The sequence below is a fragment of the Aquarana catesbeiana genome, linkage group LG06 (assembly GCF_042186555.1).
Source record: "Aquarana catesbeiana isolate 2022-GZ linkage group LG06, ASM4218655v1, whole genome shotgun sequence".
NCBI classification, from domain to species: domain Eukaryota; kingdom Metazoa; phylum Chordata; class Amphibia; order Anura; family Ranidae; genus Aquarana; species Aquarana catesbeiana.
Genome location: NC_133329.1, coordinates 329171527 through 329197462, shown reverse-complemented (window position 1 = coordinate 329197462; position 25936 = coordinate 329171527). Strand labels below are relative to the sequence as shown.

The 25936-nt window shown below is 45.1% G+C and overlaps 1 protein-coding gene across 1 annotated transcript in view; it reads left to right on the top strand.

Annotated features, from left to right (window-relative positions):
* The window catches only part of AGPS (alkylglycerone phosphate synthase), a 334984-nt gene that overhangs the window by 160816 nt on the left and 148232 nt on the right, over positions 1-25936 (top strand). Inside the window, exon 10 of the mRNA XM_073633833.1 lies at positions 15339-15447. Coding sequence (XP_073489934.1) covers positions 15339-15447 — 109 coding nt within the window. The remainder of the gene's footprint in view (positions 1-15338; positions 15448-25936) is intronic.

Here is a 25936-nt window from a genome sequence, read left to right as displayed (position 1 = left end):
ATAGAGTGCATAAAGGGTTAAAAGCACTTACAAGATTGTTGAGTGTTAAAAGACATGATAAAATCAGGAGTGCTCATCTGTGGCAGTGTCCATCCTCAGCAGGGTGGTAGAGAGCAGTGTAGAGCCGTCCAGCAGCTGTAAAGCGTTCTCATGCGTGTTGGAAAGAGGAGGCAGCAGGGAAGCCTGTATTCACTGCGGGACACACAAGGCTGATGGTGTCAGTGTAGAGAAGGGGGTGGTAACGCGTTTCGGATGCATGTGCGGCTCCTTCGTCAGACCTCAGGGGTCAGGGGTCTGACAAAGGAGCCGCACATGATCCGAAACGCGTTACCACCCCTTCTCTACACTGACACCATCAGCCTTGTGTGTTCCACAGTGAACACAGGCTTCCCTGCTGCCTCCTCTTTCCAACACGCATGAGAACGCTTTACAGCTGCTGGACGGCTCTACACTGCTCTCTACCACCGTGCTGAGGATGGACACTGCCACAGATGAGGACTCCTGATTTTATCATGTCTTTTAACACTCAAAATCTTGTAAGTGCTTTTAACCCTTTGTGCACTCTATTAAATTTTACATACTGCACTTAGAGGCGCCTTTCTTTTCCTTTTTTATATCTTCAGAGTTGCTTCTCCTCTAACCAAAGTGCTGCCAGAAGTGCCATCTCATCACTATCATCCCTCTGACCAGCTATCCACCTCCACCAGAGCGCCCTTATCTCCTCTCTGTTAATAAAGTGTTGTCTATAGCGCCATCCATCCATCGGGAAGCTACCAAACTGGGAACAAAGCCAATCCAGAGAAACTAAACCCTGTTCATGAACAAACCTTCCACAGTGAACTTCCCCGTCTCCCGTCCACGTGCGAAGATAGGAGAGGTGTTCCCCTGGAGTGAAACGGGGAAAGCCCCCAAGTGGTGCAAGCGGGGATATCGGCTGTGATAACTGCTCCCGTATATTTAGTGCATCCCATAATTTCAGCACGTGGACAGAGACCGGTGACACAAAACTTGTAAAGGCCTCGGCTTTCTCGAGAGAACCATGAAGCATGAGATAAATTACGCCCAGCCAGAAACTTCTCAAGAGGAACCCAAGATTTGGTGGTGGTATGGTGTTGCCAATCGAGAATCCTCTGTAGGGCCACCGCCTCATAATACCTGCATATTGAAGGGACTCCCAACCCCCCCATACTCTTAGGGCATTGCAGTGTACGAAGGGCCAAACGGGTTACATGACCCTGCCATATAAATTTTACAAACAGGCTGTTGAAGGCCGAGAAGAGAGATCTGGGTAAAGCAATAGGTATCATCTGTAGATAGAAAAGAATTCTAGGCAGTATATTCATTTTCTGGATACTGACTCGTCCCATCCATGAGAAGGTAGTACGGTCCCATCTTGTCAGATCAGCCTTAATAGTTGTGATTAAGGGGGCAAAGTTACACGTGTATAGTTGTGCAATGGTAGCTGGAAGGTGAATGCCTAAATATTTTAAGAAGGAGCAGCACCACTTGAAGGAAAATGAGGCTTGTAATTGTGAGCGCATCACAGGAGGGATATTGAGAGGGAGAATCTCCGATTTACTGTAATTAATTTTGAAGTTTGAGAGAGAATAACTCCGACATAATGTTATGGAGGGAGATCAGTGGGTCTGTGACATAAAATAAAACATCAACGCCGTAAGTTGATAATTTATGTTACGTTGTCCCCACTGTGAGCCCCTAATGTTAGGGTTAGACCGTATCATGTTGAGTAGCGGGGGGGACAAAGGGCACCCTTGCCTTGTACCGTTTCGGATAGGGAAAGGATTAGAGAGCGTCCCATTAACTTTAACCCGTGCTTCCGGGAAGCTGTATAAGGAGCATATTACTGTATAAGGAGCATATTACTTCCCAAACCCAATCTAGATAGCACCGCCTGCAGGTTTGTCCAGTGGATCAATTGTATAGCTCGATTAGAATTATCCTTGGCCTCCCTGCCTGTTATAAAGCCTGTTTGGTCTGTGTGAATTACCGTCGGGAGGACGGGATTAAGGAGATTGGCCAGCACCTTCGCAAAGATCTTAATATCAGTGTTCAACAGCGAGATCGGCCTATAGCTGCTAGGGGTGGAGGGATCTTTACCCTCTTTTGGAAGGACAGTAATGTGTGCCATCAACGGCTCCCTTGGAAGGGTGGTGCCCGACGCCAGGGCATTAAAATATGTGCACATGCGGGCAGCCAAAAGGTGAGAGAATTTACGATAATAGGCATTGGTTAGCCCATCTGGACCAGGACTTTTTCCTTGCAAAAGATCCTTAATAATAGCTTCAATCTCTGTTACAGCTATAGGCCTGTCAAGCTGCTCACTAATTTGTTTTGATAGCTGTGGAGTTGGTGCTTCCTCTAGATATTGTGTAATACACTCCACCTTCCGCGAGGGCGTATGACTGGCGAGTGTGGCAGGGAGTTGATAAAGTTGGGCATAATATTCCCGAAAGGTGTCCGCGATTTTGGAAGATAGTACAGTTTGGGAGCCTGAAGTCGTTTGGAGCCTATGGACATGGCCGGATGTGCGTTGTTGTTTGAGGGCCCTAGCTAGTAATTTACCACATTTATTTCCAAACTCGTAGAATTTATGAGAAACATATCGCAGTCTATCCCGAGTTCGCTTTTCTAACATGTCGGAAAGCTTTTCTCTGAGGGCTATCAGCTCCTCGTAGAGGAGTGGCATCATTTGGCGCTTGTATTTGAGCTCTGCCGTGCGCAATTGGGTCAGCAGGGATTGAAGTTTCCCACAGTGTGCCTTTTTGAGTCTAGACCCCTGGGAAATAAATTTGCCCCGAATCGCGGCCTTATGTCCTTCCCATACATATGCCACCCCGTCTTTCCCGTCATATTCTCTTTAAAATACAGAGAGATGGTATCTGATATCTGCTTTTGAGCCACAGCATCATCCAGTAGGTTTTCATTCAACCACCATGTCCAATGACGGACCTCTGGAGATAGAGGAGCTAGGGAGATGGAGATGGGTGCATGGTCGGAGATCGTCAATGATCCGATCGACGAGCCGGAGAGCGACTCCAAAAAGCATTGGTCCACCAATAGGAGATCTATCCGCGTACATACTGTATGCGTGGCAGAGTAGTAGCTAAAGTCTTTTGCAGTGGGATGAATCACTCTCCAGCAGTCGACCAGATGATTATAATGTAAGGTTTTACAGAAGCGTTTAAGAAAAGCGAACGAATGTGTAGAGCGGCCAGAGGAGGTATCCAACTGCGCGTCAGGGCAGACATTAAAGTGCCCTCCCACCGCCAGACGCGCTTCTCGGAAAGTGTAAAGAGTGTCCAAAACTTTATCCAGAAATTCTAATTGCCTAGAATTGGGAGCATATAACGCAACGAGTGTAAACTTATGGTTGAACAGAGTGCCTTTCAAAAAGACAAATCTGCCGTCAGGGTCCGCATAGTGATCTAGGGGAATAAAAGGGCAATTCTTACGTATTGCAACTGCAACTCCTCCAGATTTAGGTCTGGGTGAGTTGCTGAGGAATCATTGATTGTATATATGTATGGGGAGCGGGGAACCGAGTCAGTCCTGAAATGCGTTTCCTGCAAGAGTATGATATGTGCACCCAGTCTTTGTCTCAAGCCACAACTTACTGCCTTTGGATGGAGAGCCTAAGCCACAGACATTGTACGATACGATCTTCAGATCAGCCATAGTTGGTTACCAGTAACACCGCCCCGAGGGCGTAAGGAGGATGAGGAGAGACCCACAGCAAATCGACCCACCAAACCTGAGGTGCTGAAAAGAGAAACATATGAGTACAACCCAGGTAGTGAATTAACAAAAAACCTATAGGCAGTATATAACAAGAAAAAAAAATTAAGGAGTGGAAAAAAAAGGGGAAAACAGAACATAATTCCAAGTGGGCATGTAAGTAACACTAACTTCGACGATGCAGGGGTCGCCTACCGGCCAACCGGCTCCAAAAGGTTCGGGCAACCCATGCACCGTGGACATCCTTGGCCGAGGAGTGTAACTCCCAGGAGTTCACCTATGGGGGGGTGACTGGAGAGACATCAGGCAGGAGCCCCATCAGGGGACCCGCTCCTTTATATGAACACATCTGAAAATCAGAAGTGCGTGCAAATTATCTGCAGCAGCAAAAAGTATGAAAAACAAAACCGAAACACGGACAAAACACCAGTCCTGAGGATAGAAAATTAAGTCCTCCAATCTTGTTCCCTGCCATCAACGTGCAGCCGGGGAAGAAGAGGGACCTTGCTCAATGGCAACAGAATTACCATCACAGGGTTTGTTGCGACGTCTGCAACGAGCCTGCCGCCAGGGTTCTAGAAGAGCTGGAGCTGGGACATCAGGAGGTGTACGCCAATCAGGAATGTCCACTGCAGGTAAGCCGAGGCGGGAAAGAAAGTAAGGTAAGTCTGACTTGTTCCGCAAAGTGACTTGCTGGCCTCCCTTGGTGCCCGAGAGGCTGAATGGGAAACCAGTGGTATACTAGGTGGGTGTCCTGCAGGACTGTCAACAGTGGTTTAAGGGCCCTGCGTTGCATCAATGTGCGTCTGGATAAGTCCGGGAATAAGGACAATTGGGCTCCGTCAAAGTCCATGTGGCGGGTTCCTCTGACATGGTACATGATCCGTTCTTTCACGGTGTATTTATGTAATTTGCAAATAATGTCCCGGGGTTTGTCAGGATCCTCAGAGGGGGGTCTAAGAGCCTGATGCGCACGATCAGTCTCTGTGATTAGGAGCCTCCTTGCCTAGAATCTGCGTGAATAGTCCCTGAAGGGAAGGAATGATGTCCCTAGGGCCCATGGCCTCAGGTAGGCCGCGTATGCGGATATTAACCCTTCGGCTCCTGTTCTCCGCGTCATCAAGATGATCAAGCAAAGAGTCAATCCGTTAAGCTTGCATCCTGCAGTGTGTCTGTAGAGCCTGCAGGGAAGGGCTAATGTCCTCCACTGTTGCCTCCAAGGCCTCCACTCTGCCCCCTATATGAGCTGTGTCTGCCTGTAGATCTTCAATGTCTTTTCTGAAGGCTTTCTCCATGCGGGCCATAAAACCCTCTAGGTCGGCCCATGTGGGGAGGGCTAGAATGTGTGACCATAGGTCTCCATCTTCCAGGGCCATCTGCGAGCCTCTGCGTCTAGGGACCATACGATGAGGGATCCTGGAGCTAGAGGAGGGGGAGACAGCAGGATTCGCCAGATAGGCGTGTGGCGATCCGCGTGGGGTATAGCTGCAGTTCCTCCATGCACCCTGCCAGCTCGGGCTGCTAAAGGGGCTCCCTCGGGAATCTGGAGAGGAGGGGGGGAAGAGGGGATGCAGGTGGATGGCACGGTGACAAGATCTGGGATGCCTCGTGTGCGGCCTGTGAGGACTCACCCGGCGCCATCTTGGATTCTGCTCCTTTCCGCCTGCTTCCTCCGGTAAAAAAAAGCCTCCACAGAGCTGGAACGGAGTCGTGGGGTTCTCCGAGGTAGCGGGGATTGCTTCCTCCGCGATGGCATCTCTTTGGACCGGTGCCTAGGTGTTGGATGCTGCTGCAGAAAACGCTGTGTGGAGCGGGTTAGATGGAGCTCAGCTCACACACGTCTGCTCCGTTCCACGTCGCTGCCACACCCCTTATCAAATGCTTTTAATAAAATCCAATTAAAAAAAAAAATCATTGATTTTTATCCACCCTGATAAAAAGTATAATTAGATGCTCAGTCAGGTGGGCACTGTGACATGTACATGTGGATAAGTGGTTTGTGTGGCTGCATTCTGGGCCATGCACCTGCATGCCTGTCAAATTAGGACCTACGACTGTTCATACAGCCACAGCGTCTCCATAGAGTAACATCGGCTACCTGCACACAGCTCCAAGTTAATGAGATATACCCTGACTTTTATCCATGACATTTACAAATTAGCTTGTAATCAATGCATACAAATAACATTTAGCGGTGTAAAGTAAAGAGTTTGTATTTGCATACTTTAATCTCTCAGATGTCCTGTTGTGTTTGTAGATGTATGCATCGCTTCCACGCCACGTATTGTTTTATTGGCTTTCCAAGAAGCTGAGGACATAAGGGCACACTGCAGAGTCAGACGCATTAGACCACAGCAGCACTTTACTCTGTTAAGTTGCTCTCGAAGGGTTTTGTCATGTCTCATATCATTTTTCATTTTACCTGCATCTTGGCTGTTAAGAATGGCCCACCAAATATAGCTACATAAACTGCTTTGGTTGTATATTTGTAAACCTCCAGTGAGTAGAAGTTCAATATAGTATAACATTTGTAGACCTTCTGCTGTACAGGTGAGGATTCGATTCCTAACATAAAATAGTCCAGTATAGTACATGTACAGTATATTGAGACAAATGAGTGACGTCTTTAGGAACCTTTTATACATTCAATAAAATGTTTATATCCTGCTTTAAAAAGCAACTTAAATCACAGTTCAATAGTTTAGCCCTTTGTTAACGCTTACAAGAAAAAATATATGCACAATTTTGATCACGTGTTACTACAGAAATGCCATGGTAGTGTTAACATCTACCTGCACTGAGCTTGCTAAGCATATTATTACCCCACCAATGCCACTAAGATGCAGGGACATCCATGGGATATACCTTACATTGACTCAGGGATTAATGTATGGGAAGTCCATGGAAGTCTGTGCAGCGCTGCATTGTAAAAGGATATGTAAAAGACATAATTGAATGAATACCTAGTAGTAAAGAAATATTTTGCTATATTTCATACCAATGACAAAACCATAAACCAGTGGTCATCAACCCTGTCCTCGGCCCACTAACTGGCCAGGTTTTATGTAATACCTTGGGGAGATGCAGACTAGAATTCTGCAATCTGAGCAGCAAATGATATCACCTGTGATGTATTTCAGTTATCTTGTAAACCTGGCCGGTTAGTGGGCCCTGAGGACGGGGTTGATGATCACTGCCATAAACGATATGCAGTTATTGATATGCATGATTGCAGATAGCTGTGCCGATTAATTGGAAGAGTTGTGATACAATTTCTGTAAAAGTAGAACCTGTTTTGGAAAATATTGAAATCATTAAAGGTTTCGCCATTACAGTATGTTATGGTGGTGCAAGGTATATGAACGTCCTCCTAACAGGCAGAGGAGACAAATGAAGTTGTATTTCTTTACAAAATATTTATATATTTATTTGCACTAAGCACTTTAATTAGGATTGAATATTAGAAATTTTTTACACAATTGTTTATTGCTTATATATTAGAGCGTGTGGTCTATAGTTTCAATTTCTTCATATCTTTGGCTTAACCAAGCTGGAAGACGTGTAGCTCTTCTTATATTTTTGTGCAATTTAATTTAAATTTGTCATTATCTTTAGTGGCCCCATCATAAGTACTTTTATACCTTTTTAGTCACATTTTTTTTAGATTAACAATTTAAAAATACCCAAATTAAATTTGACACAACATGGAACTGTGGATACGCTACACCTCAAGAAACCTTTGAGGCCCAGGACTATCAGGACTATTGTCCGCTTTCTTTCTCTCCTTTTATTTCTCTTTTCTTAACCGCTTGAGGACCAGCCGATGCAGTTTTACTGCGGCAGCTTGGCTCCGCTGCGAAAAATCACGTTATTGTACACGATCTCGCGAGGTTTGGCTAGCGCACACTGCTGCCAGCTCTGTGAGTCCAACCGTGGGTCCCGCGGACTCGATGTCTGCAGGGATTCCCGCAATCGCCTCACGGAGAGGAAGAACGGGGAGATGCTGATGTAAACAAGCATCTCCCCGTTCTGCCTAGTGACAGTGTCACTGATCACCGCTCCCTGTAATCGGGAGTGGTGATCAGTGTAGTGTCACACACAGCCCCTCCCCCCACAGTTAGAATCACTCCCTAGGACAAACTTAAGCCCTACAGTGCCACCTAGTGTTAACCCCTTCACTGCCAGTCAAATTTACACAGTAATCAGTGCATTTTTAATTGCACTGATCACTGTATAAATGTGAATGGTCCCAAAATAGTGCCAAAAGTGTCCGATGTGCCCGCCATAATGTCACAGTCATGATAAAAATCACTGATCGCCGCCATTATTAGTAAAAAAAAAAAAAAAAAAAAAAAAAAATCAATAAAAATGCCATAAAACTATCCCCTATTTTGTAGACGCTATAACTTTTGCGCAAATCAATTAAAAACGCTTATTGTGATTTTTTTTTTTTTTTTAACCAAAAATATGTAGAAGAATACGTACCGGACTAAACTGAGGCAAAAAAGTTTTTTTTTATATATTTTTTGGAGATATTTATTATAGCAAAAGGTAAAAAATAATGCGTTTTTTTTTTTTTTTTTTTTTTTTTTTTTTTCTTTTTTTTTTTTTTTTCAAAAATTGTAGCTCTTTTTTTTTTTGTTTATAGCGCAAAAAATAAAAACTGCAGAGGTGATCAAATACCACCAAAAGAAAGCTCTATTTATAGGGAAAAAAGGAAGTCAATTTTGTTTGGGAGCCACATCGCACAACCGTGCAATTGTCAGTTATAGGGACGTAGTGCTGAATCGCAAAAAGTGCTCTGGTCTTTGCCCAGCCAAATGGTCCGGGGCTTAAGTGGTTAAAGTGAAACTTTGGAAAATTAAGTTCTACTAGATCACTTCAGGCTGGCGCCTTGCAGATATAGTAAAACATTAAAAATCTGTGTCTATACTGTTTAAAATCCAGTGTAGCAGGCCCATTGGATTTGAGTAAATAAAGGGAGGAGAGCTTCCAACGGGTGCAGTACTTTTATTCTTTTGCCTCAAAGGTGTGCATTAAGGTTGAACACCGCAGAGGTTAATCTTTTTAACTTCTTAAACACCTTAAGCACTGTGAAAACTGTAAAATGACCTGCAATACATTCGTTTACAGAGATCACCAAAAGGGGGTTACAACAAATGAGGAATTACAAAATGGGGTTCCGTTATCTACACACATCTAAATGAACATTAAACATCTAAGGAAACATGACTATAAGTTCAAAGATTTGGATTGTCTACAGCATATCTTTTAACTACTCTTTAACAACTGGACTCGCTTTATGCCTAAAAACTTATATACTTTTATAGACAATGCACCTTTACTGCATACCTTGCTTCGCTTGCCAAAGGGTGCAACTGTAAACTTTAGAAAACTTCAATAAACAATTGCCTTCCCACGAGGTACTTCTGACTTGCTTTGCCTCTGAATGCTGAATCACGGGAACCCCCCCTTTCTCCAAAACTAGAGGAAGGGTCTGATGACCTAAACATTCCCCAGGGAAAAAAAGAGGAAGGCATTAAGGTTCCACCTGTCAGTCAATGCTGAACAAGGGTTTAAAGTAACAAGCGGACAGTTACTTCCAGTAATGCACTGCCTCACCCTACTCCGCACATGCTCAGTTTTCCATTCAGCTTTCCATTTTTAGACATTTATAGGCACTGCCTAATTTGTAGAGGCCGATCTGCTGACCGCCTTAGAGTAGAATTAAACCCTCCTATCCTTTATAGCCAAGGAAGCTGCTTCAGTTTGATCTGCAACTGTCATGATGCCGCACATGGGATCAGTTATGACACCAGCCATTTGTTGGTTTGACCGTTTGGTTGAGGACACAAGCAAATGTGACCGCTAACAATACCGGCATTCCAGGAATGTAACTGTTATCCATTAAATCGATGGGTTTAGTTCTGCTTTATGATTTACTGCTGTTAAGGGGCTCTGGGCTACAGCAAAATGGCAGTCTCCAGCAAGAAGAAACAGGAGCAACATATTTTTCACAGTCCAGACCTAGAGGAGAATCGGCTGTTTTCTTTCCCTACTATTCACTAGTTGGAATGGCCTGTCTACTTTTGAAGGGATTTAGCTCAAGTGTAGTGCTTCCAAGGATGCAGCCCACTTGCCAACATTCAAGGACTTTCTTCGCTCTTTTTAGTTACTTTAGTCTACATTTGGATTTTTCAACAGAAGTTTTTTGTGACGCTGACACAACAGAACTCTCCAGCCTTCTGGCTAATCAAACTGCATAGTCCTGAGCCTCTCTGCACATACTTACTACTTAATCTCACTCACACATTCAGCCTCATGACTAACTGCCCAGCTCAGGGCTGCACAGGCTCCTTCCTATTCAGCACTGTCTTTCAGGCTACAGCTTGGTCAGATCACCTCTCCAGTAGAACAGACACTCTCTCAGTATCTGTTCACACACTCACTGCTCATGCAGCAGTTCATCTCCAAGGGAGGGTGGATCCATGAGCTGTAGTCGGCACTCTTACTAAAAGAGCTGTGTACACCCGCACTAACAGGATACTGATTACCGGCATCCCATTTACCCAGGGTTGGAGGTTTCATTTCTCTCAATATAGTATTGAGACTAATGAAACATCCAGCCCTGGGTCAATCCTTAGGAAGAGGGAGGAGTCCTTGAAACGTGCCCTGTGACCCTAATTTTACAGGAGACCATCGTCCACTGATAGCTGTCCTTGGGAGTGAGCGAGCCCAGCCGAACAGCAGAGACTTCTGTCATCCAGCCCAGCTCTTCACCTGGCCAAACAGTGATCTGGACTCTGTGGCTGCTCGTCCATCCTTTTCTAGTAACTGTGTTGAGTGGGCTCTTTCTTGTGTACTATATGCACTCTTTCACATTTTATTTTGTGAGTATATTATACAGTAAAACCTTGGTTTGAGAGTAACTTGGTTTGAGAGCATTTTGCAAGACAAGCAAAATTTTTTAATAAATTTTGGCTTGATAAACAAGCAATGTCTTGATATACAAGTAGCTTCACGTCACAACTGAGTATCAAGAGAAGAGAGGCGCCTCCTAAGTGTAGCAATACAGTTACATTTAATAAGGGTACAACATTTAGAAACTCTCATGGCTGATGATTAAAACAGGCACATCTAAGTATGCAGGCACCCGGGGTAAAGATGTCTACATAGACAATTCTCCGCACTGCCATTGACGTCGTCCCTTCCACGCTGCACTCCATGAGCTGTTCAAGCCTCACTTTCAGATCGCTCTACTGCAGGGTAGTCTACTCAGTCACGATTGCAGACAGCTTTACTCTGGATGCCTGCATACTTAGATGTGCCTTTTAATCGTCAACAATGTGAGTTGCTAAATGTTGTACCTTCATTAAACGTAACCATATTGCTACACTTAGAGGCGCCTCTCTTCTCTTTTATACCCTGTCGCTCCTGCTGGATTTTGCTTCTAATACCCCTGTGGAGGCTGCCATTTGTGGATGGACATTTTATGGTTACACAACCTGGTCACATTGCTGTAATCTTTTTACATGGACTATAAACTGAAGGACTTATGAATAAATGGTTGTGGAACGAATCATTTGAGTTTCCATTATTTCTTATGGGGAAATTCATTTTGATATATAAGTGCTTTGGATCACAAGCATGCTTCCGGAACAAATTATGCTCGCCATCCAAGATTTTACTGTATGTTGTTTTTAATAAAGCCCTTTGATCCTTTTACTACACCATAGGTCTGCGCTGTTTTCTCCCTTCCCTTGATTCAATGCTATCTTTGTATGGGTTATGGAAACCAGAGACTTTTTTAGAGAGTCCAAAGCCTCTGGGTTCCAGAACCTATACAAGGATTTACCAGTCCTGAAAAAAAAACATTTTCTTTGCTCAAAACATACACCCCAGAGTTCCTCAAAATGCACAAATGAGAATCCTGGATGACCTCTAATGCTTCTAACAACATGACATAGCGCTGTCTTGTCTTACTACCTAGATGGGTATGAAAATTCTACTGGGAGTGGGCAGGCAATGTATAGAATGTATACCGTGTTGTTAGCCTGCCATGTTCAATCCTTCAGTTGGCTAGTGGGTTGCCTATCTGATAGCAGTCAAATGAAGGAGCTCACACAGCAGGTTGACAACAGAGCATTTATTGTACCATTGCAGTGGCTTGCCTTTGCAAGCCTGCTACAGGAAGTGTAGTTACTGTACAAACGATCTGGGACTAGAGCCCATAGCAGAGTAGTAAAGTCGTAAAGTCATACGCTTGGGTGGGCATGCACATGTATATACAGTAATATACATGTGTGTGTCTATACCCCCAGAGAGCCCCCCCTTACATCAGGGTCCCCAAAGAGCCCCCCCTTACATCAGGGTCCCCAAAGAGCCCCCCCTTACATCAGGGTCCCCAAAGAGCCCCCCCCTTACATCAGGGTCCCCAAAGAGCCCCCCCCTTACATCAGGGTCCCCAAAGAGCCCCCCCTTACATCAGGGTCCCCAAAGAGCCCCCCCCTTACATCAGGGTCCCCAAAGAGCCCCCCCCTTACATCAGGGTCCCCAAAGAGCCCCCCCTTACATCAGGGTCCCCAAAGAGCCCCCCCTTACATCAGGGTCCCCAAAGAGCCCCCCCTTACATCAGGGTCCCCAGAAAGCCCCCCTTACATCAGGGTCCCCAGAGAGCCCCCCCTTACATCAGGGTCCCCAGAGAGCCCCCCCTTACATCAGGGTCCCCAGAGAGCCCCCCCTTACATCAGGGTCCCCAGAGAGCCCCCCCCTTACACCAGGGTCCCCAGAGAGCCCCCCCCTTACACCAGGGTCCCCAGAGAGCCCCCCCCTTACATCAGGGTCCCCAGAGAGCCCCCCCACTTACATCAGGGTCCCCAGAGAGCCTCCCCTTGCATCAGGGTCCCCAGAGACCCCCCCCTTACACCAGGGTCCCCAGAGACTCGGGGCTATGGGCCCCAGATTTGGGGCTATAGCCCCAAAAGCCACCCCCTAGCAACGCCACTGTCTCCAAGTAATAAACTTTGCCACAGGTTCATGACAAAATGTATTTGCCTAAAAAAAAACTGTATAGGCTAAATCGTGAAGCCAAACATCTTGAAAACAGATAGTTTATGTACAATTTAAGTAAATTGGATGTACTTATTACACTGTGTGAAGGAAACATTCCTTGCAGCCCATAGCAGCCAGCCAGCTTCCTTTTCTTTCTTTATTACCTCATGAAAAATATAATAGAGAATGTGTTTGCTGTGAGCAAAAATATGTAGATTTTTCTTTTACGGATCATTTTTGATCATAATTTAGAAACAATTTTCTTAAAAAAATCTTTGATTACAATGTGTCTGTCTGGATAAACCACAGCAATGATGTATTTGTTGGTGTCCCTAAACACCAGACCTCCTCTTTACAGTCTCTGCAAGTCATTGTGCAGGCACTGATAAATGTATTGAGGATTCAAGTCCCTTGTATCTGGATGTCTTCCCCGAAAGGAGGTACTCATTTAGGGAAGTTTAAAAATGAGTAATCAATTGTTGTGCCTCCTGGGGGAAGAGGTGTTTTAATTGGCAGAGATGATTGAGGATGCTAGGGAAGAGCTCTTTAAAATGAAATGCTTTAACTGTCTCTTGCCTGTTTTGCCATTCTTTGATCTGTTGGGTAGTAAATAGTTTTCAGATAAATGGCTAAGTAACAGACTTCTGCTCATGTGTCAGGAACTGTGTCTCTTTATTGTTTGAGATACCTAGTTTAAAGAGGTGATGGTTGAGCCTCCCAAGTTATAAATTGTATTTTAAAGCTGAACTGCAGGCGACCCACTAAATACATGATTAAATACTTGATTAAGAAACCCTGCATTAGAACCGCTTGGTCCAAAAAAAAAATGTGACACAAATTTGTAATGCAACATACCTCGAGAAATATGGTGGGTTGTGGCGCACTGCTATTTGCATTGCCTTAGCACAGTGGTCTCCCAACTGCGGCCCTTTCTTGTCTTTATCTGGTCCTAGGGGTACTATTCCTCCTACTGACACCAACAATGGGGGCATAAATCTTTCCACTGACACCAACAATGGAGTACTTTTTCCTCCCACTCATACCAATGATGGGGAACTATTCTTGCCCAATGGCACCAATGATGGGGCCCTATTCCGCCCAATGATGGGGCCCTCTTCCGCCCAATGGCACCAATGTTGGGGCCCTCTTCCGCCCAATGGCACCAATGTTGGGGCCCTCTTCCGCCCAATGGCACCAATGTTGGGGCCCTCTTCCGCCCGATGGCACCAATGTCGGGGCCCTCTTCCGCCCGATGGCACCAGTGTCGGGGCCCTCTTCCGCCCGATGGCACCAGTGTCGGGGCCCTCTTCCGCCCGATGGCACCAGTGTCGGGGCCCTCTTCCGCCCGATGGCACCAGTGTCGGGGCCCTCTTCCGCCCGATGGCACCAGTGTCGGGGCCCTCTTCCGCCCGATGGCACCAGTGTCGGGGCCCTCTTCCGCCCGATGGCACCAGTGTCGGGGCCCTCTTCCGCCCGATGGCACCAGTGTCGGGGCCCTCTTCCGCCCGATGGCACCAGTGTCGGGGCCCTCTTCCGCCCGATGGCACCAGTGTCGGGGCCCTCTTCCGCCCGATGGCACCAGTGTCGGGGCCCTCTTCCGCCCGATGGCACCAGTGTCGGGGCCCTCTTCCGCCCGATGGCACCAATGTCGGGGCTCTCTTCCGCCCGATGGCACCAATGTCGGGGCATTGTTTACTAACGCCAGGACGTTTTCTATTTCCACTGGCCAAAGTGCGGCTCCCTAAATTCTGAAGGACAGTAAATTTGCCTTTAGTTTAGAAAGTTGGGAGACCCCTGCCTTAGTGCATCATTGCTATTTAAAATTAGAGGCACTGCAACACAGCACGGCTTCAAAACAAGCAATCTCTAACCTGTTCTAGCTGCTGGTATTTTGAAGGAATTATCAAAGTTCACAAGAAAGACTAGAAAGTTGATTTCCTTTGATTTGTTAAACGTTCTAAGCACCTGCTGGATGTTTATAAGAGTGCTGGCTCGCTGCCAAGGTTCTATTGCAGTAAGTAGAAAAAAAAGCTGCAACTTCAATGACTCTGTTGTAAATTTGAAGATGAATTTATCCACAGTGCCTAATAAGGGCTCGTTTACACATGTTGTGCTTTTTTTTTTGCTCCGCCCCCCTATTAAAGCTGGAAAGGCAACCGGATGGGGGTATATGTTTTTATATATGCATCTAACCAGCACACAATGCTCATGCTTTCTTCTAACACATCATAACACACAGGCGTGAACTATCTGTGCTTAGTGGTGTACTGCCCTGAAAAAAAAAGATGCTGTGGGTACATTAAAACCTGTGTTGTGGTGCGTTGGCCATACATTAATGCACTAGAAATGTCTGAATGCAGCCTCAAAGGGTAGCTGTAACCTGCATTGTACTGAAGGATTTCTGAATTCTGCATATATCTGTCCAGTTTTTCAATAAGGTACCCTGAAGATGGAGGATGTGATGAAAAATTTAGCATTTTATTCTATTTGTCAGCATTGTTTTTAATGTAAAATCTTTTTATGTTTTTCAGGTTGTGCACTTAAAAGTGGTAACACCAAAAGGTGTTGTGGAAAAAAGCTGCCAGGGACCAAGAATGTCCACAGGGCCGGATATATACCATTTCATCATGGGGTCTGAAGGTATGAGAATGTGTTTAGGGTAAAACTGCAATATCTGTGTTTTCCGATAAACTGCTATCCAACTAGTAATGAAAGATAAAGACGCAAAAGCAAATTAACACCAGGATTGTGTATAATTATAATAGGCAAAGACCAGAATGTTTCATTTTAAAGCTGAGCCAGGCAGGCGACTAAATATATAAATGTATGTAAACAAACTGTTTTACCCAATACAGCATTTTGTTTCATTTCATCCAGTTCTGAGGTTTGCCAAAAACCTGATTTCTATCTGCTGCAGTTAAGTTACATAAAGGTCTTGTCCATCCATCAGCCTGCGATTGGGCAGTAATCGAACTTGGTATATTATATTTACTTGATTTATTCTTTTTTGACATTCTGCTTTCTGGCGTAGGCCAAAAGAGTCTTCATGGGCATTTTTTTTTCTTTCACCAAGAGGAGGGGTTTTCTCAGCGAAGCACATCCTCCTGTCTGCCTGCCTGAGCTAAGGGCAGATGGATTCCAGGGAGCAAATACTACATCATAGATGCTCAACCTGTGGCCCTCTGACTGTTGCAGAACTACAAGGCCCATCATGCCTCTGCCTTTGGGGGTCATGCTTGTAACTGTCAGCCTTGCACTGCCTCATGGGACTTGAAGTCCTGCAACAGCTGGAGGGCCACATGTTGAGCACTCATGTGCTACATGAATCATCTGTCCTTATTCAAGATGGCCATGGCCAGAAATGCTGAGAGGGTGTTTTTCAAAGTGATTTCTCAACAAAATAAAGCATGGAGACACAGATGGATGGGTGTTTGCTTTGATAATTAAGAATGAATTAAGCAGCATTTTCAATTTGTGGTGCTCAGATACAGTTAAGTTCTACTTTAAAGCCGAAGTAAACCGCGCACAAAAAAGTCTGCTTCCACCTCCACGCGGTCTTCCTTCCGAGTTTGTGGGCCGCACCCGGTTGAATATCCGAGCCGCAATAATGTCACTCCCGTGCACAGTTCTCTCAATGGACACTGAGAAAAACGCGCTCACTGCAGGGAACAGATATATCCAGGCATGGAATCTGATGTCTGTGTCCTCCACCCACTTGTAATCAATATAAAACGATAAAGATAGCTGGCAACTCTGGCATCCATGTTAAAGTCTCCTATTGGCTACATGTAGTGACATTGAAAGAAATCAAACGCATTTCAGCGAGTAGCCTTAATCATAGCATGATACATACTGAAAAATCAGGACATATATACATGCTCCACCCATATACAAATTAATGTTTGACAGTGAAACAATTAAAATCTCTCTCCGAAGGTGCAAAGCCTAGTGTGGGGTATCAAATATGGACCCGGAAATGGCAGACGGTGCCATTTCTGACAATAACCGCCGATTTGGCATGTGATTGACATGGCGTGCGATTTGACAAATCGTATCAATGTGAACCTAGGCTTACAGTCATTTATAGCAAAATGTGCAGCTGTTTAAGGCGTTTGTTGTGTAACCTCAAATACGTTGCGTTTTTTACGTAATTGTCGCACAACAGAATTGAGTGGCAAACGTCATTGTGCAAAGCTTATTGTCCAAAGAAGCTCCGTTTTTTTGAGGAGAAGCTTCGCATAATGTGATTTGACACAACTGCCACGTTACAATTGTGAATACCCCACAGCGCGTTTAAGGTGCCATTTGATATCAATCTTTCCTAATCCTGCATTTTGATCTTTGACACCAATGCATTGAGATTTTGATTTGCAAGGAAAAGTAATTTAATAATGGCCACATTTTAAAATGTTGAATTGTGAATGCTACAAGCACAGCACAATGCACATTTTCATCATTTTATCTAAATGCTTCAAAAGCACTGGGCTCCTGGGAAAGTGTGCCATTTCACAGTAGGCCGGCAAGACCACCTGCCCTGGGTCCACTTTGAAGACAGCAGACGCCCTTTAAAAATTTGGATGCGGTCCCGACTGACATGTCAAATGCGCATGGGCCACCGCTACGTAAAAGCCCATACATGTTCAGACATTTTAGGGCAGGCATGCTCAGTGACGAAATGGTGTCTGGTGGCACAATTTTGAAATTTAAGTCAGCAGTGGCACTCATCTCTGTGAAGAGTGGCACACGCGACTGTTCATGTCCGTGTAATAGCGGACCCCTTCATAGCCCCTGACCACCTCCTGTTATTGCTTTGCAACCTCTGACATCTCCTCCTGTACCATGTCCGCACAGCCCCTGACGTCTCCTCCTGTACCATGTCCGCACAGCCCCTGACGTCTCCTCCTGTACCATGTCCGCACAGCCCCTGACGTCTCCTCCTGTACCATGTCCGCACAGCCCCTGACGTCTCCTCCTGTACCATGTCCGCACAGCCCCTGACGTCTCCTCCTGTACCATGTCCGCACAGCCCCTGACGTCTCCTCCTGTACCATGTCCGCACAGCCCCTGACGTCTCCTCCTGTACCATGTCCGCACAGCCCCTGACGTCTCCTCCTGTACCATGTCCGCACAGCCCCTGACGTCTCCTCCTGTACCATGTCCGCACAGCCCCTGACGTCTCCTCCTGTACCATGTCCGCACAGCCCCTGACGTCTCCTCCTGTACCATGTCCGCACAGCCCCTGACGTCTCCTCCTGTACCATGTCCGCACAGCCCCTGACGTCTCCTCCTGTACCATGTCCGCACAGCCCCTGACGTCTCCTCCTGTACCATGTCCGCACAGCCCCTGACGTCTCCTCCTGTACCATGTCCGCACAGCCCCTGACGTCTCCTCCTGTACCATGTCCGCACAGCCCCTGACGTCTCCTCCTGTACCATGTCCGCACAGCCCCTGACGTCTCCTCCTGTACCATGTCCGCACAGCCCCTGACGTCTCCTCCTGTACCATGTCCGCACAGCCCCTGACGTCTCCTCCTGTACCATGTCCGCACAGCCCCTGACGTCTCCTCCTGTACCATGTCCGCACAGCCCCTGACGTCTCCTCCTGTACCATGTCCGCACAGCCCCTGACGTCTCCTCCTGTACCATGTCCGCACAGCCCCTGACGTCTCCTCCTGTACCATGTCCGCACAGCCCCTGACGTCTCCTCCTGTACCATGTCCGCACAGCCCCTGACGTCTCCTCCTGTACCATGTCCGCACAGCCCCTGACGTCTCCTCCTGTACCATGTCCGCACAGCCCCTGACGTCTCCTCCTGTACCATGTCCGCACAGCCCCTGACGTCTCCTCCTGTACCATGTCCGCACAGCCCCTGACGTCTCCTCCTGTACCATGTCCGCACAGCCCCTGACGTCTCCTCCTGTACCATGTCCGCACAGCCCCTGACGTCTCCTCCTGTACCATGTCCGCACAGCCCCTGACGTCTCCTCCTGTACCATGTCCGCACAGCCCCTGACGTCTCCTCCTGTACCATGTCCGCACAGCCCCTGACGTCTCCTCCTGTACCATGTCCGCACAGCCCCTGACGTCTCCTCCTGTACCATGTCCGCACAGCCCCTGACGTCTCCTCCTGTACCATGTCCGCACAGCCCCTGACGTCTCCTCCTGTACCATGTCAGCACATGCATCATACAGATCCTTCCTGTCTTACATGCGCGCATGTGAGTATTTACATGTATGTATGAATGTATGCATGTTTGTATGTATCTGTGTGTGCATGCATGTATGTACATATATATGTATGTATGTATAGGTTGTATGCGCAATATTTATAATGTGTGTGTGTGTGTGTGTGTATATATATATATATATATATATATGTATATATTTTGTGACAGACCTAGCCGGGAGAGAGACTTTTGGAGGGGACTGTATGCTAGCCTCTTGCCGATCGATCGTGGGCCCTGGCATTTGGGGGAATGGTGCTCTTTGTGAGCTGTATGCCTGGGGACCCTTGAGGCGGTATTACTGTGGATTCGGGTCCTGGTCCCCCAGGACACACAGACTCTGGGGACCCTGGATTTGCCATATTAGAAATAGTGGCTGATTCATAATGCTGGGACAGATACTGTTAGGAGATGCTGATGTAAATTCCAACACCTGTCTGTCTGTTGTCTGCTAAAATGTGTATTGTAAATAAGTCTACTATGGGATTTAAGAGTCATTAGATCCCCATTGTCGTTTGTGTTAATTAACTCTGCTATTGTGTGAAGAAGAGTCTATGTTGATTGTGTTTTCTGAACTACAAGACGGCCAGTCTGGCCTAAAGGTCATGTCTGAGTCATCTAGGCTGTCTAAAGGGATTAGTTAATTAGCTCATGTTAATTAGGTTTATTAGGTTACAGCTGTATTGTTAGAGTAATATGAGCACCTCCTCTTTTATTGTATAAATAAGACTGTATTCCTGTTAATAAAGATAGATTCCTGGTTGAACTTACATACAGCCTGCCTGGTGTTTGTTCTGAGCTATCACAACTGGGTTAGAACGGCACAGAGCTGTAGATCTGCAGTCTGATTCTATAGCAGCAGAGGAGTGTCAGGAGAGTGGAACCGAGTGAGCAAGGGGCTCGTTACATACATAAAAAAAAAAAAAAATATATATATATATATAGTGTGTGTGTGTATGTGTGTGTGTGTGTGTGTATGTGTATATATATATATATATATATATATATATATATATATATATAAATATATAATAATTCTAGTGAATCTTTCAAAATATATGACATGCATACATCATGTAACAGTAAGTTGCCATCATGCATCTTGCAATATAAGCATTGAGCAAGCTAGACCAATTTTATTATATTACCTGGAATTATAATTCCTCTGCTTAATGGTAAGTCTGCAAAAGTGAAACTGTCAATCAATAGTAACCCCGCCCCACCCACAAAGTTTGTTTTTGAGGAATCAAATTTATGTTTTTACAACATAGATATGCTTTGTGTACTGTCTTCAAACATTCTGGTGCATTTACCCATCATTTTTATTTTTTCATGTCTTTTTTTTTTTTCTTATCGCATGGGGCCGGGGCAAAAGATCACAGCTTCCTCTTCTGATGTATCTTGCATACCTCAGAAGGAATCTGGGTCCCTCCTATTTGGCTCTCCCGGACAGCAAGGAAGAGGGGACATGTGACTGAGTTTATAACCCCTAATTACAAGGTATTTGAGCTAGGAAGAAAAAATGACACATGCTGTAATGCTTAGGGAGAAGCATGTAATGTGTGTCAGAGCAATATATGGCAATTGGGTTAACAACCACTTTAAGGCTACTTGCCGAAACGCATTAGTTTTCTTTTAATGTCACTACCATTTAGTCAATAAAGACTTTAACATGAATATCAGTTGCCAGCTCTCTTTATTGTTTTATATCTCTCAATAGACTGCATGCTTTCCATTGAGCGCTTAGTGCGCATGCGCTGGTGACGTCAGTCTGCTACTAAATTAAATATCTCCTGAACCGTGCACTTTTAGATATTTACTGTAAGCCTTATTATAGGCTTACCTGTAGGTATAAATATAAAAACAGAGTTTACTACTTTAATAAACAAGAACAGTTGCTACAGATAGGAGTGCAGTGGTTTATTTCCTTTTCTGATAACTACAGAGTTGAAATATGCACATAGTTTTTTTTTTTCTGCCAAAGGATTTAAAATTCTGTTCCACCACTTGCGTAGCCTAACCAGAGTGGTTAGCAAGAAAGGTGACACCACTATTTCCTATTGCAGCATTTTAGCATTTTGCTGTCACCTGTCTTCTTGCTGAGTCAGCCTCATCACTCTGGTCCTTTTTGAAAGGTCAAAAGTTTTTGCATTAATGTTTTACAAGTGTGTTTCTAGCTGTTGGTCTGGTTTTCTGTTTTCATAGCCAATGAATAACCTGCAAAAGTGTCTGAAGAAAGAACAGTTCATGTTGCCCATAGCAACTGGCCAGAACCTCTAATGCTTTCTGTACAGCATGGAGATTCTCACTCTTACAAGAAGAATTTGTTCACCAGAAACTTGCATTGGGGAGCTGTAGTCCATACTCCACTAACTAAATCGTGTGTTTGAACCTTTTTTTTACGTCATTGCACCCTTTAGAATTGTGCGCAATCTCAGGGCACACCAGTCTGAGGGTTCCTTCACATCAGGTGGTGCGTCCAAGTGCATTGTTCCCCCTGCGTTGCGTTTTTTAATGGGTTGCCCTATTTGGGTAAATCGCACAAAAAAAGGTACCAGCATAAAATTTTAAATCACTCTGCACCAAACACATACTGCACTAAGGTACCATGAGTTTTAGTGGGCATGAACACATCCACATTTGCTAGATGCGTGGGGGGGCCCATCAAGACCACAAAAGGTAGCAAATTTTTGTACAGTGCGGGAAAACGTGTGATTTTGCACATGTTGCCACACCTAAATGAACAAGCCCTAAAAATCTCCCCTGTACCCCCCTAAAATACCCCCTCAGTCCCCACCCCTACCAAAAATACCCACCCCTCCCCGATCCCCCCCACTCCAAGCACCAATCCCCCCCCCCCCTCAATTGCCCCATCCTAACACAAAAGCTCTCATCACTCTCATCACTACAGGAATAGTGACCGCAGCAGCAGAGGAGGAGAGAGAGCATGGAGGAGGTGGGAGCTGTGTTCTCCCCCAACCCCCTCCAGTAGCATGGGTAGGGGACAGAGGGCAGTAACCACACCGCATACGTCTGATCTGTGCAAATATGATCTGGATTGGATGCCTCCACTCATTTTAATTTATGGGTCAGACAGGATGGCCCCAGGAGTCTGCAGCATTTCTCACTCCATTATACAGAGAGGAGGGTAACCGCAATAAAGTCTTGCAGGCTGCTCGACCTGTCCTTAGCAACCGATGACCTCATTGATTGGCAGGACATGGGCGGTGGCCCAGACTGCAATTCTGTATTGCCAACTGGAGTATAGATGGTGGCAGAGAGGAGAGGAGGAGGTTGGGGGTGCGCTCTGTCTCTGTATAGCGGGTTAGTACAGTGCTAATTTTTTTGTCCTTTTGCTGCGTTTGAGAAACACTGCACAACTTCTAACAACCTGCCGTTTGCAGCTGAATTTTGATACAGGTAACCTCAAAATATTGCTTTGTCAGCCATTTTAATAGTTAAAGACCACTGTGGAAATATTTCAATAACAATAATATAAACTTGGCCATACATATATATAAAGATGATTTTTTTTTTCATTTAGCCTGCAGGCTGAACGAAAAAAATCTAAGATTCCCTCATCCGTGTCATATAGCGCATATGGATGAATCGCCAGCTACAGCTATTGTATTGTGACAGTTGTCAAGACGCCTCAACAGCGGCTGCAGCTGATTGGATGCGCGGCTACTGTTCGGCTAACTATTTTCCACATGGCTCCTTCCATTTTTCAGTCAGTTGTCAGGCGGGAGGCAGCAGACGGGACCACCCACTGAGCAAATTTTGTCCGGTTCATCAGGAACCTCATGAAATTCGCATTGGGCTAACCTTGGTCTGGATTATTTCTCTGCAGCTTTTCGGAGAATGATAAATTCCTAGGCTGTTGCTTTGTTTACACTTTAAAGAAATGTAGATGTTTTGCAGTTTTATTACATTATCTCTCTTCCCCTCGAGGAGGACGAATCAGGTCATACCAATAATTGTGATGGATAGCAAAAGACGCTTTTTGAGGTGATGAATTAAAAGAAGGAAAAAATAAAAAAACAACAAACCCAAGCAGTCCTATGACTGAACTTGTACTTTTTTTTTCCTGTAAGAATGCAGAGTGTTCAGATTTATAGCACTGACAGTTATATTGCAGTATAATACAATTACATCAGTTGTATATCTTACAGCGTAGTTATAATGTTCACAGCCCTTTAAATCCTCCTTACAGTTATGGTGGCATTTATTGCCCATTGACCTTGCGGATAACATTTAATAATGTCACCATAACCTTTTAACCCCGCAGCCTTGCTGCTTTTAAAATGTTCATTCTGCACTTTAGCTGCGAGGACGCTTTGCTTTCTCTCTATAGGGTTCCTAGAGTATGTATTTGTGGACGTATATATCAAATTCATTTGCATTCTGCAGCACATTCATCATTGTGATTTCTACCGGTAATATACTCTTCCATGGGAAATTTGATGTATATAAATTGTACACAGCACTCAATAAAGTTGACTGTTATTGTGATAATTTTTAATTTGTCTCTTTATAACTGCTCTCGAGTGATACCAAGACAGGCAGTCGAGGAGCAGATCTAATTTACAAGAAATGAGATTGTGCTAAGATTTAAGATGCAAGTTCAAGATTTTGTTCTGTGGGAAGTTGGAGGGATGGCAATCATTTGCAATTTGCTTTAACCTAATGAAATGGTATATGTACATTGTGATGCACTACCATTCATTTAAAATTTCACCTGAGGACATACATAAAAACAATTAAAAAATGTACCTGCATTATAGAATACCACAATGGGCACATGTGAATTCATTGCTTTGTAGTATGCTGTTGCTTTTTTGATGTGTGAACAATTCATTCAAAGTCATTCTTACGTTAACATAATGCACATTAGAGGTCGACCGATATATATCGCCCGATATTTGGCGTTTTTTACTTAATCGGCATCAGCCGATTGTGCTGATAAAAAAAGGCTGATTATAACTGCACCCTGACTTGCAAATTACTTCTGTAATAGAAGTAAATGCGAGTTGCCTGAAGTTTTCTCTGAACAGACTTCTCTCCTCCTCTGGGCAGCCTGCCAAATCTGATAAGAAGAAACATTGTATCTCTTCTTGGTTCTTTTATCAATGAGCTGAACTCCTGTGGAGGAATTCTCAGTTTAACCATTTAAAGACTAAATCTTTTCTGACACTTGTTGCTTACAGGTAAAAATCCTGTATTTTCTGCTAGAAAATCACTTAGAACCCCCAAACATTATTTATATATATTTTTTTTAGCAGAGACCCTAGGGAATGAAATAGCGGTTGTTGCAATATTTTATGTCACACGGTATTTGCGCAGCGGTCTTTCAAACGCAAAAAATACACTAATGAATTAAAAAAAAAAAAAACTAAGTAAAGTTAGCCCATTTTTTTTGTCCAAAAGTTTTGATTACCTGTTTTTGTGTATTTAATATTTAAAATATAGTTTTGTTTTTTTTGTTATCTAAATTATACATACAAGTGAACTGATTGGAGGTTTGTTTTGTTTAATAATTGTTTAAATGTAAAAAAAATTCTGTATCACTTATTACTTTCACACTGGAGCGGGTATGCGTTGATGGTAAAACGCTGCTAGTTTTAGCGGCGCTTTACCGTCATTTTAGCGGTGCTATTCGGCTGCTAGCAGGGCGCTTATAACCCAGCTAGCGGCCGAGGAAGGAGTTAAATGCACCCCTGAAGCGCCGCTGCCGAAACGCTTTGCAAGCGCTTCGACAGCGGTGCGCATTCATTTCAGTGGGCAGGAGTGGTGGAGCACCGCTCCAAAGATGCCGCTTGCAGGACTTTTTTTTAACATCCTGCCAGTGCATCGCCTCAGTGTGAAAGCGCTCGGGCTTTCACACTGAGGCTGCAGGGGAGCCGTTTTGCAGGCACTTTACAGGCGCTATTTTTAGCCCAAAAGCGCCTGAAAAACTCCCCAGAGTGAAAGGGGTCTAACTGTTAGATTTTATGACATGAAAAAAAAAAAAAAACGGCCCGATATATCGGCCCAAAAAAATCAGCATCATATATTGGCCATCGCCCACCGCGATTTCTAAATATCGGCATCGGCCAGAGAAAAACCCATATCGGTCGAACTCTAATGCACATTAATGCATAAAAATGCCACTTTAACCACTTTAGCCCTGGAAGGATTTACCCCTTTAAAGCGGATGTCCACCCCAAAAAAAAAAATTAAAAACCAGCAGCTACACATACTGCAGCTGCTGGCTTTTAATAATAGAACACTTACCTGTCCTGGTGTCCAGCAATGTCGGGACCGCAGCTGATGTTTCCTACAGCTGTCGAGTGCTGCCACCACCATTGCGGTTCAGGTACCCGGTCCGGTAGTGTAGCCTTTCGGCTTCACGCTGGAAACCCTACTGCGTATGCGTGAGGCCTGCTCCTCTCTCCTACTGGCCCGGCAATGGGAAGGAGCCCCAGCCGTTACGTCAATAGCCGCGGCTGAGGCTCCCAGAAGTGGGAAAAGGATACCTGTCAAAGACAGGTATCCTGCCCCCCCCCCCTCCAAAAGGTGCCAAGTATGGCACCGGAGGGGGGGAGGAATCAGATGTGTGGAAGTTCCACTTTTGGGTGGAACTCCGCTTTAATGACCAGGCCATTTTTTGCGATACGGCACTGTCGCTTTATTGCCCTGTTGCCCTGTTGCCCGGTTGCCCGGTTCACACGGGGGCGACTTGTCAGGCGACCTAGCCGCCTGACAAGTCGGTCAGGGAATCCCTCTCAACCCTTCCTTCCACTCTTCCTTCCACCCGTCTATTCTCTTATTTTTATTATTTCATTTTCTATTCTATTCTATTCAAATTCAAATGTATTCTATTCTATTTTATTTTAAATGAAATTACTCAGTCATGCGACGTTTTA